This window comes from Dipodomys merriami, unplaced genomic scaffold (genome assembly GCF_024711535.1).
Source record: "Dipodomys merriami isolate MVZ:Mamm:240054 unplaced genomic scaffold, mDipMer1.0.p SCAF_11, whole genome shotgun sequence".
Classification (NCBI taxonomy): domain Eukaryota; kingdom Metazoa; phylum Chordata; class Mammalia; order Rodentia; family Heteromyidae; genus Dipodomys; species Dipodomys merriami.
In genome coordinates this window covers 41,985,254-41,997,682 of record NW_027202382.1, presented here as the reverse complement: position 1 = coordinate 41,997,682, position 12,429 = coordinate 41,985,254, and the positions used below count along the sequence as shown (strand labels likewise).

At 45.6% G+C, this 12,429-nt stretch overlaps 1 protein-coding gene across 1 annotated transcript in view; it reads right to left on the bottom strand.

The window, feature by feature from the left end:
- Zbtb34 (zinc finger and BTB domain containing 34) overlaps window positions 1-12,427 on the bottom strand; it is a 50,362-nt gene extending 37,935 nt beyond the window's left edge. The window contains exons 1-2 of the mRNA XM_070013929.1: window positions 12,376-12,427; window positions 11,205-11,348 (exon numbers count right to left, since the gene is read on the bottom strand). Of these exons, the coding sequence (XP_069870030.1) occupies window positions 11,205-11,209 (5 nt within the window). The 5' untranslated portion in view covers window positions 11,210-11,348; window positions 12,376-12,427. The remainder of the gene's footprint in view (window positions 1-11,204; window positions 11,349-12,375) is intronic.
- Between the last annotated feature and the right edge of the window lie 2 nt (window positions 12,428-12,429).

Below are 12,429 nucleotides of genomic sequence, written 5' to 3'. Positions count from 1 at the left end.
GGGCCTGTTACAGAGAGGGTGGAGAGGCCCACAGTAATAGCTAAAAGGTGGGGTGACCACTCTGATCTCTGGTTGTGTCACACTGGCTGTGATAGCTGCTCTCAGGTGGGACAGAAACAGCTGGAGCCCCCAGTGGACCCCACAATTCAATTCCCAAGGGAGCGGGGGAGAAACTGCAAGGTGACAAAGCCAACCTTTTGTCACCAAATGCCTTCTGATGCAATGCCTGGCTTGTGGGTGACTGGTTATTAAAAAACTGTATTTGCGGGCTGGGAAGGTGGCTCAGTGGTAGAGTGCTTGCCTTGCATGCATGAGGCCCTGGGTTCAATTCCTCAGCACCACATAAGCAGGAAAAGACAGAAGTGGCACTGTGGCTCAAGTAGTAGAGTGTTAACCTTGAGCTGAAGAGCTGAGGGACAGCATCCAGGCCCAGAGTTCAGGCCCCATGACTGACCAAAACACAAAACAAACAAAAAACTGCATTTGCTGGATGATTAAACTTACAAGACAGAACACAAATAGTAATGGTACCTCTTACACAAGAAGAATTGATGTTTCTCTATTTGGATTTTTTTGTTGTTGTTGATTGCGGGGCTTGAACTCTGGGCCTGGGCGCTGTCCCTGCACTCTTCTGCTCAAGGCAAACATTCTATCACTTGAGCCACAGCGCCACTTCCAGTTTTCTAGTGGTTTATTGGAGATAAGAGTCTCACAGACTTTCCTGCCCAGGCTGGCTTTGAACTGTGATCCTTAGATCTCAGCTTCCTGCATAGCTAGGATTACAGGCGTGAGCCACCGGTGCCCGGCTGGATATTTTTTTCTCCCCCATCTCTCACCACACAGGTGCCATGCCTCAAGACTGAAGATTTTTTCTATCTCTCTATCTTCTTCTTCTTCTTCCTCCCCCTCCCCCCCCCCCCCCCCCCGGGCTTGAGCTCATGGCCTGGGCACTATCCCTGAGCCTCTTTGTGCTCAAGGCTAGCACACTCCTACTTGAGCTACAGGGCTACTTCCGGCTTTTTTGAGCAATTTATTGGAGATAAGAATCTCATGGGGACTTTTCTGCCCAGGCTGGCTTTGAACCACGATCCTCAGATCTCAGCCTCCTACGTAGCTAGGATTATAGGTATGAGCCAGCAGCACCATGTGCTCGCTTGCACGCTTTCTCTCCTCTCTTAATATCAGTCCTTCCACTTGTTTGCTAAGCCAGTGCTCTACCATTTGAACCATGCCCTCAGGTAAGAGTGTCTTGCTTTTTGCCCAGATTGGCCTTTGACTAAGATCCTCCTACCTCTTTGCCTTCTAAATAGCTGAGATTACAGGCATGAACCACCATGCCCAGGCTCCTTTAGGAGACTAGTCAGATTTCAAATGAACAAATATTGGTTGGATACCAGGCCTGTGCTGCAAGAAACACAATAATAATGTCTCTGCTTCCTCACACAATGAGACCAAATGAGACCAGAATGACCCAACCTGAGTTTTCTGGGGATCTCCAGAGGAGCGGATGCTGCTGGGCTGGAAGGAGAATGGAAGTTTCTTAAGAAAACATGGGGGCTGGGAAGATGGAAGTGGTAAAGTGCTTGCCTTGCATGCCTGAGGCCCTAGGTTCGATTCCTCAGCACCACATAAGCAAAAAAGGAAAAAAGCCGGAGGTGGCACTGTGGCTCAAGTGGTAGAGCGCTAACCTTGAGCTGAAGAGCTGAGGGACAGCGCCCAGGCCCAGAGTTCAGGCCCCACAACCAGACCCAAAAAAAAGAAAAGAAAAGAAAACATGGCCTTGATTATTGGGCAAGACTTTGATAGGTGAGGACAGTGTAGACAGCATATTGAACAACATTAACAATGCTCTTGGGTACCAGGAAGTCAAGGGAGAGTCAAAGGAAGAAAGGCTTTGGCTAGAGTAGAATAGGTAGGACAGAGAAGAAGAGGAGGAACAAACCAGGCAGTTTGGGCCTGTTGTAGTAGGAACTGGGGACCTGATGGAGGTATCTCAGCAGGATGAAATGAAGGCAGACAAGAGAGTGGAGGGTGAGGTCAGGCTGGTGTGACAAGCTAGGTGAAAATGAGGTCAAGATGGTGACAGAAGAGTCAGACTTAATGGAGTATGAGTAGAAGGGGTGGGATTCATGACATCCACTGCTAGCTGCCTTTCCTTCCCCTCAAGACCATCAGAGAGTCTGGACACAGTGGCACATGTCTGTAATTACCAACTAGAGGAAGGAGAATCATGATGTTGAGGACTACATAATGAGGTCTGTCTCAAAACAAAACAAAAACCCCAAACCTGCTGGGCACTGGTGGCTCACATCTGTAAACCGTAGCTACTCAGGAACTCAAGATCTGAGGACTGTGGTTTGAAGCCAGCCCAGGTAGGAAAGTCTGTGAGACTCTTATCTCTAATAAATTAACAGAAAGGCCAGAAGTGGAGCTTTGATTCAAGTGATAGAATGCTAGCTTTGAGCAAAAAGATCAGGAACAGAGCTCAAGCCCTGGGTTCAAACCCTAGGTCAAGCACAAATAAACACAAAAACTAACCAACCCAATAAACAAAGAAAGACCATCACGGAGAGAGAGTACATATTGCTCATTCTGGGCATAATGGTAATTTTAAATTATATTTAAGGAATTGCTAATGTGATTTGGCTGGCATGCATGACTGGAGAATTTGTGACCAGTATCACAGGCAAAAATCTCACAGAAGAAAATCAAGTTCAGAAGCTTCTGCAGTTCTTGTTCTGGTGAGTATGGGTTAACAACTGTCCTCCTCCCCCAATTAGGCTACAGGAGTTGGGCTTGCAGCTTTTCATCACTGACTGAACTTGACCTACCTGGGCTTCTGGTAGCTCCTCCCTCTGGGCTCCACACCCAAGAGATTATATTGCCAAGCCTATTATTAGTCACTCACCCCCATGTAGGGAATGCAGTGTAAATATCACTTCTGACTGAGGTCACATCATTCCATCAGGTTCATTTTCCTGACAGCCTGATGATCTCCTACTAAGTCAATGTGATTCTCCTCAACCTGAGAGCTGCTGCCCAGCATAACCTTACAAAGCAGCAAGGGGTAATTATCATGAACTTGGGGACTAGAAACAGGTACCTAGTTTAAAATTCTGGCTCTGCCACTTACTTCAGCTCTCTAGGCCTCGGTTTACCCTTTCAAGCTGGGTGGCAGTACAGATCTAATAATATTACACACAAAGAATAGAGCATGAAGCTTGGCATAAATAAAAGCTCAGTAGTTGACATGTTACCATGGTAACCACCTCCTAAACCCCCTCCCCCATATACACAGTTAACTTTCTTGCTGGGTTCCCACAGCTACCCTTACTTTATACTATTCTCTATGGGTAGGATACCTCTTCTCCACTCCAGTCCACATTTACCCAGGCCAGAAGTCTACCCACTCTTCCTGTTTGTGTCTAGGAAAGTCTCAAAGTAGTATTAGAGATGTTGCAGGTTTATCTAGGTAAACTCTAGGAGAGAAAGGATCCTAAAAACTCATTTTACTTACCATCTATCACTAGTGCCTAGAACATATCATATTAGGCCCTTTTTGTGGTGTTTTTGTTTGTAAAACATGACTGCCTCCTAGTACAGCACCATTTGGAAAACTACTATTGAACAATGTGCAAAGACAACACAGCTTCCATATTGTCCTTGTGAATTCAATGCACTGAACTACAGTGGATGAATACAAGAAAGGGTTCATCTCAAGCTGGATGTCAGTGGCTAAGGCCTGTACTCAGGAGGCTGACATCTGAGGATTAAGCACACAAATTCAATTGGCTCTTATTTCCAATTAACTAGCAAAAGACTGGTAGTAGAGGTATGGTTCAAGTGGTAGAGCACCAGTCTCAAGTAAAAAAGCTAAGCAAGAACATGAGGCCCTGAATTCAATCCCCCCAAAAAGAGAGAAGATTCACCTTAAAAAAAAATGGGAATGGGAAACTCCTGAGAGGTAGAAACAAGAAGTGTGTGTGTGTGTGTGTGTGTGTGTGTGTGTGTGTGTGTGTGAGAGAGAGAGAGAGAGAGAGAAAGAGAGAGAGAGAGAGAGAGAGAGAGAGAGAGAGAGAGAGAGTGTATTCGAGGGCCTGGGTGCTGTGCCTAAGCTTTCGTGCTCAAGGCAAGTACTCTACCACTTGAACCATAGCTCTACTTCCAGCTTTTTGGTAGTCTATTGAAGATGAGAGTCTCACAAACTTCCTGACCTGATGGCTTTGAACTTCGATCCTCAGATCTCAGCCTTCTGAGTAGCTAGGATTGCAGGTGAGAGCCACTGGCACTTGGTTCCCAGTTCCCAGCCAGAATCTTAATAAGGAAGTTTCATCCCTTTCCACCCAGAAGTGCAAGTAGGGAGTTAACTGAAAATCCAAAAAGGCAGATGAGGTTGAGGGTAACTCTACAGCGATTAACCAGAAGTGGCCATAACCTGAGTCTGTCTAGGTCAGTTATGTTCAGTAGCTTACACTATATCCATAGCTGAGAATGTACCAGGTACCATCCACAGTTGGCTTTGTTTGAGAATTGCTCTTCAAAAGTTGATGGTTAAGGGGCTGGGAAGGTGGCTCAGTGGTAGAGCGTTTGCCTTGCATGCATGAGGCCCTGGGTTCAATTCCTCAGCACCACATAAGCAGAAAAAGCCGGAAGTGGCGATGTGGCTCAAGTGATAGAGCGTTAGCCTTGAGCTGAAGAGCTGACAGACAGTACGCAGGCCCAGAGATCAAGCCCCATGACTGACAAAAAAAAAAAAACAAAACCAAAAACAAAAATAAAACAACAATAAAAAAAAGTTGATGGTTAAATCTTATATTTTAGCCTGTCACATAATAAACTATGTGACGCAGACAACAAAGGACCTAGTAGGCAATGCCCATTTTTTTGTCTACAGGAGCAAATTTTACAACTGCTAAAGACAGGGAACCAATCATTTGTAGGCCTAGTCCAGGGCTAAATAACTTTTTAGTAGGCTGGGTACAATGGTGCATGCCTGTAGTAGTACCTTGGGAGACTGAAGCAGAAGGATTGCTTGCTTGAGCCCATAAATTCATGACAATGTAATAAGCAACTTAATGAGACTCCTCCCATCTAAAAATATAAATGGATAAATGAACATTTATTAAAGGAGTGAAAGACTGAACCAAAGAATATAAAGCTACTTTAAGGTCTTCTATATTTGTGTTAATACCTGTCAACTGTATGCTTTTTTAAAAAACTGTACTGGGGTCCTCATATTTGTTTGGCTAATGCTCTACCACTTGAACCATACCTCCCAGCCTGGCTTTTTGTTGAAAATAGAGTCTCAAAAACTGTTCTGAGTTAGGCACCAGTGGCTCACACCTGTAATACTAGCTACTCAAGAGGCTCAGATCTGAGGATCAAAGTTCAAAGCCAGCCATGGCAGGAAAATCTGAGAGACTCATCTCCAATTAACCACCAGAAAACTAGAAGTGGTGCTGTGGTTCAAGCAGTAAAGCACTAGCCTTGAGCTGAAGAGCTGAGGAACAATGCCCAGGCCCAGAGTTCAAGCCCCATGACCACCACCAACAACAACAAACAATAATAATAAAAAAAAAACAACTGTTCTGATTGGGCTGGCTTTGATCTCAGCCTCCTGAGTAGCTAGTATTACAGGCATGAGTCACCTTCACTCAGACAAATTGTGTACTTTGGAAGAACAAATATAGACACACATTAGCACCACTGAATTCATAGTAGGTGGTTTGAGATTTAAATTTTTTCTTGGCCACCTCTCCAGGGGAGAGAAAATTCTCCAAAATATTCTAATATTCAAGCTGGTTCCTCTAATTGAAGATTGGAAATAAATACCTTAAGAGGCCTCCTGGACCACAGCTTAACTGCCTAATACCTTCCTGGCAGAGCCATAGATCTCATTCTACCCTTTCTCCTTTCAGGAAGGGAGACAAAACTTTTCATGTCAAGCCCCATTCAGAGCTGATTCAAGAATTCCCCATATTGTCTGGCTCAAATTCTGTTTTCCAACGCTTAATACTCAGCTGTTACTTAAAGCTTAGGTCAGCACAGTTTGAAAATTGTCCAAAAGCAACTTTTGGTTCTGAATCAACTGCCATAAATGTTAGTATTAGATGAAGCATCAAACAAAAGAGGGCCATCTACTGCAACAGTGTCCAAGTCTCACTGGGCACAGACTCTTCTAGAACAAGCTTCCTGGCAGAAATAAACATCAAAATTCTTCACTCTGCTTAACTGTAAGGCTGGTATATTTAATAAGGAGCATGGAGGTCCAGTTTGCTCTACTCCCAAACAAGTGCTTAGCTCTGAGTGACTCTGCTGCTACACACTGACTTTTCTCATCTAGAAACCTTTCCTTTGTAGCTCCCACTACCCTGTTCTGCCTGACTTTACCTAAGCCAATGTGTCAAGTACCTGCTCATATATTAAAAAAAAAAAATCTTTCCTTTGAGTTGAAAAAAGAACCTGTACTTATCTCAAAATTCTCAGCTAACAGGCAATTTCAGCAATTTCATAAGAGTGTTGGGTGCTGTATTTCCTAAGAAAGATTGTTGTTGCAGCTTTTTTTTTCTTCCAGTGCCAGAAATGGAACCCAGGCATCTCTTGTGCGATAGGCAAGTGCCTGCTAGGGAGCCACAACCTCAGCTTCTTTAGAAAGGTTTTTGAAGCAAAAAGTCCAAGGTGACAACTAGCAGCTAAGGTTCAACAAACACATCTGCTTTTATTTTCTTGTTTTTCTTCTTGCCTTTATAGGAGCTTGAACTCCTTGCTCAGCTTGCTCTCCTGATGGTCTACCCCTTGAGTCCCACCTCCAGCCCAGCTCTTTGCTGATTACTTTTGGAGATGCAAGTCTCAACAGATTTTTCTGGCTGGACTGGCTTTGAGCCAAAATCCTCTGGATCTCAGTCTCCTGAAAAGCTAGGATGACAGATATAGGCCACTATCACCTGGCTCACATCTGTACTTTAAAAACATTCAACAGTATTGGCTATTAATGAGAACTATGCTGGGCAGCCATTTGGACCATTATAACACAGTTCCTGTCAGGTGTGCTAGTAAATAGCTGTAACCTCAGCTATTCAAAAGGCTGAAGCAGGAGAATCAAAAATCAAGGCCAGCCTTAGCAACTCAGTGAATTCCTGTCAAAAATGAAATTTAAAATGTTGGGGGTCAGGTGGGTATAGCACAGATGGGGCTCCTGGGTTCAATGCCCAGTAAAGTCCCCCCAAAAGATATACTTTCTGTTTCAGGGAAGCTCACTGTCTACCAGCAGATATGGGTGCAAAAGGGTAAAGAATGGATGGCACTTACAAAATTACAATATAATGACAAGTGCCACCACCAAGCTGAGTTCAAAATGAGATAGGATTAATAAAAGTGGTGGGGCTGGGAAGGTGGCTCAGTGGTAGAGTGCTTGCCTTGCATGCCTGAGGCCCTAGTTTCAATTCCTCAGCACCACATAAGCAAAAAGAAAAAAGCTAGAAGTGACGCTGTGGCTCAAGTGGTAGAGCGCTAGCCTTGAGCTGAAGAGCTGAGGGACAGCGCCCAGGCCCAGAGTTCAGGCCCCACAACCAGACCCCCCCCAAAAAAAAAAATTAATAAAACAAAAGTGGTATGAATTTTGGGGGCTATTCAGGGAAAGAGCCACAGACTGGGACAGAGAGAAGAACCTGTGACAAAAAAAAGGAGCTTTCCTGGAGGATAAGTTTGGGAGTGGGGGGGGGGGGGGGGCTGGGAAGGTAGCTCAGTGGTAGAGCGCTTGCCTTGCATGCATGAGGCCCTGGGTTCAATTCCTCAGCACCACATAAACAGAAAAAGCCAGAAGTGGCGCTGTGGCTCAAGTGGTAAGAGCACTAGCCTTGAGCTGAAGAGCTGAGGGACAGCGCCCACACCCAGAGTTCAGGCCCCACGACTGACAAAAAGAAAAAAAGAAAAAGTTAGGAGAGGGTACATAGGAACTAGGCAGAGATAGGGAACCACATAGGGACCAAGAAAAGCCACAGGAGAAGAGTCAGACCCTAATGGGAAGGAGTACATACAATGGACAAGTAGGCTGATGTCAGCTTTGGGTCAGCTGCTTTGGAAGGAAGAAGCCTTGCTACAATCAAGGGTAGATTAGGTGGGAGAAGGAGGCAGTATGAGGAGCGCCCTTCAGATCCCTGGGGGATAATCCCTTTTGGCTCTCCCAGAGGCTGATGGAAACAGGTTGGCCTTGTGTGGGGCCCACCAATCCAGAGATAAGCAGGTTCTACTAGTGCCAAGACCCACACAATCTGCTGGCGATAAACACCAGAGCAGTGGTCAGATAAGCTTTTAGCCTTTGAACGCCTCTTACTGGGGCACCAGTGGACAGTGGAGTTTATTCTGGACATTCTAAGCCCTCAGCTGGGATGATAGCTCAGAGGAAGGAATCTAGGGTTTGGGCTGTCTCTAGAGCACTTTCCTTTTCTCTGCAAGTCAGCATCATGTTTGCAAGGGTGGCACTGAATGTGCCTCACAGGGCTGGTGTGAGGGTTAAGACTTGATCCAAGGGGCTGGGAATATGGCTTAGCGTGCTTGCCTAGCATGCATGAAGCCCTGGGTTCGATTCCTCAGTACACATAAACAGAAAAAGCCGGAAGTAGCGCTGTGGTTCAAGTGGTAGAGCACTAGCCTTGAGCACAGAGAGGCTCAAGGAAAGTGCCCAGGCCCTGAGTTCAAGCTCCAGGACCAGCAGGGGCGGGTGGGGAGGTGGGGGAGGAGGTTCGAGGGGAAGACTTGATCCAGTCTAGAATAATGGGGAACACAATGAGCCCTGGTGGGTGGTCAGAGCCCCAGGAGAGTAGGGTTACTTTCAAGAGGGGAAGAGGTCCATTCTTTGGAGTAGGCCTTGATAGAACTTTTCTACCAGTTTAAACATCACTGAACTCTCCATTTCTAGGGTGAATTTCTACATGTGTTTAAACGCAAGGAGTTCACGTAGGGATAACTGCTGACACCAAGTCTTGTTTCTCCACAGGCAGCAGAGTTCAAGAATTCCAAGAGGGCTGGGTACCACCCACAACCAAGAAAGATAATCAGGCATAGGCCCACACTGTCCAGTATCAGAAGCTGGAATGCCTACAAGAGCCCTACAAGTATGGGAAGACACATGTGCAAATCTCATCCCACATACAGACATCTCAGCTGGCTTAGAAGGGTCTGAAGAGGGGCTTTCCCTGAGGGGAAAAAACCTCAAGTGAACCTAAGTTGTCACCTTTCCTGCTACATATTATGGCCTGGAAGGAAATTTCACCCTATGATTCTATCCTAAATGAGCTAATCCAAATATGTAACACACGTTAAGCATGCAATAGACCTTTCTTAGAGTCAGTTTTACTCTGCAACTCCAGTTCTCCTTATGTCGATTAAAGTAGATCTGGCATTTGGAGTGTTGAGAAATTTGGTTCAAAGTCTCCCAAATATATAGAAATGCAATTTGAAAATATATAGAAATGCAATTTGAAAACAAATTCTAAGGACAGGAAGGGCTGATGGCTCCTTTCAGCAATCCCAAGTAATCAGGAGGTGAAGACTGGGTGAAGGAGGTGAAGCTTGAGGCTAGTCAAGGCAAAATGTTAATGAGACTCCATCTCAGCCAACAACTTGGGCATGGGAGTGTGAACCTGTGGTCCCAGATATGCAGAAGGCCTTAGGTTGTGATCAAGGTCTGAGGTAATGCCCTGGGCAAAAATATAAAACACTACCTGAAAAATAAAGCAAAATTAAAAGTGTGGCTCAAATGGTAAAGGGGCCTACTTACCAAGCATGAAGCTCTGAGACCAAAAACCCAGTAACACTAGTCAAAAATACTTTTTGATAGTGCATGCCTGCAATCTGTCAGTCAAGCGGTGGGGGCAAAAGTATTAAGTGTGAGGACATTCTGGGCAATCCAGCAAGATCCTGTCTCAAAAAAAACCCCAAAAAAGCCACACATACAACTTTGTGTGTATGTGTGTGTGCCAGTATGGGGGCTTAAACTCAGGGCTTGGGTCCTGTCCCTTAGTTACTCCCCCCCCACCCACCCAAAGGCTGATGCTCTACAACTTGAGCCAAATCTCCACTTCTGACTTTTTTGCTGGTTAACTGGAGATAAGAGTCTCAAGGAATTTCAGCTGGCTCTGAACCAACATCTCAGACCTCAGCCTTCTGAGTAACTAGGATTCTAGGCATGAGCCACTGATGCCCAGTTAGACAAAAAATACTTTCTACTATAACATACCATGTAAATGAGGCAAAAATTAGTACTTTATCGGGTATGTCAAGGTCACTTTGCTACCCTTCTTTACAAAGCTTAGTTTCTAGCCAAGCAAGATCTTCGTGGGAATTCCAGCAGTGTCTATACTCTTGGCCTCAGTCCATCATGCGTGGAGTGCCCCCACTGCTGGGGACCTTTATAGAGACCCTAATAAGTGAGATTTTTTATCACTGTGCTGCTGACCCCAAATTAACAAGACAGGGTGGTTCTACAAGCAGCTTTTAGTTTCTATTCATCAAGGTTAGCTGCGATATTAGGCAGACCAGTATGCTCTGGGGAGTAACTAGTATCTTATTAAGTTATAAATACATTTAATGACTTTAGTACTCGTTTCTTATTTTGGAATATGAGGAAGAAAAAAAAAGAATAATCACTAGAATCTAAGTAAAAAGCCACTAGTTTTTATAATGTGTATTTACCTACCTTATTCTTATTAATCTTTTTTTTTTTAATAGAGCCTGTGTGCTCACTCAAAGGACAACTGTAGCTCTCCTGTAATTGTGTCAGGCTATTTGCTACTGGCTTATCTGCTAGGGAGAAATTCAAAGTGGTCCAAGATTTTTATGACTAAGTGGTTTAGTTTTGATTTACAATTAGCTAAATCAATTAAAGACCGAGAGACTTTTCTCCCTACCCCCACTTGCTTTTGTGATTCCTCCTTAAGAAAAACAAAGGCACATCTTCAATCCCTGAACAGATGCTTAAAAATAGGTGGGTTTGGGGGGGGGGGGGGTTGGGTGTTGCTATAGATGAAACTCAGGGCCTTAGACAAGCTAGGCAAGCAAAGTACCACTGGGCCACACCTCCAGAATTTTAAGGACACTTAAGTGGAGAGCAGAGCCCTCCTCCTTCACATTTCTGCACAGAGAAAAAACTTATTTTAGATTATCCACCAAATAATAATATCCTGCTACAGCAGGTCTGGGCTTACCTCATTTCCAGTTGGTGACCTGCTACTAGGCTGGAGGACTGTGGACTAATTCTTGGGCTGTGCACCCTGAAGACGCCCAGGGCTGAGGACTGTCTCGAGGAATGCTTCTGTGGCGGCAACTGGTCCCTGAGCTGCCGACGAAAGCTAAATAAACCGCACAGGTGCTATAAGCTCCATCTGGGTAACTCCCCTCACATCCCACCCCCTTCTGTTCCCAAACACGCCACTCTCCTCCCAGCCCCTCACGTGCTATTTCCCTCCCTCACCCCACTAGCCTCCAACCTGGAGATGTATGTTTTAGAGACCACTAGAGAACCCAGTGACAGGTCATCATATGCAGGGGTGGAGCTGCTTGCCCTGGGTCAGGAGGGAAGGCCTCGCCTCAAGTAGAGGTTAGACCAGGGGTCATTTGGGGCAACTTCTTTCCCTTCCAGAGATGGGCTGAGTGAGCTGCAGCAATCAGGAGCTGGCTTCAAAATCAGTGACAGGGAGGGGGACAACCTCACAACAAACAGTGGTAACAGAAGGCCTGTGTGGGAAGATGGTTAAGTTTGGTCTAAAACAAGCAGTGTCTCTGGTAATGAGCTGTTGTTAGGAAATACGTGGGGCTCTAGGCACTGAAAAGAGCACTGCCACCTCTCCAGGGATGGAGTCTGAGAGGGGAAGGGATGAAGGAGGGCAAAGCAAAGTGAAACAAAGAGTGAACAGCCATCACAGGGACATTTATAGAGCCTGCTCTATAATGCTCTTTGCATTCTGGGCAATCTTTGGTAAATACCCATGTGTTTCTATCACAGCCCAGGGAGCTCATTTGTGAATTGAGGACACCTGAGGCGTGAGCCAGGTTCCTGGCAGGAAACAATGAAGCACAGGAGGGAGGGATAGCTGGCAAAAGCAACAGTGCTAACCAATCCAGGGCTTCAGGACAAGGGGAGGGTGTGGTTAGCAGACCTAAGAAATCACCTGACTGGTATCACCCCACACCTGGCAGGAGAGAGGAGCACTTCCCTTCTCTCACCTACTGGCTGCTCCCAATGTCAATGGTGGATTCTGGCTGGCATGTAGGCCAGCTTCCCCAGGGGCATGTGTGGGGTGAGGGGACCCAGCTGGCACTCAGGGCATACCCTGCATACGTATACCCTGGACCGGGCTGTAAATGCCCACCACTCACCCACTATTCGGCGTTTACTTATGAAAAGCCCACGATATGACCTTATTCTTAGGT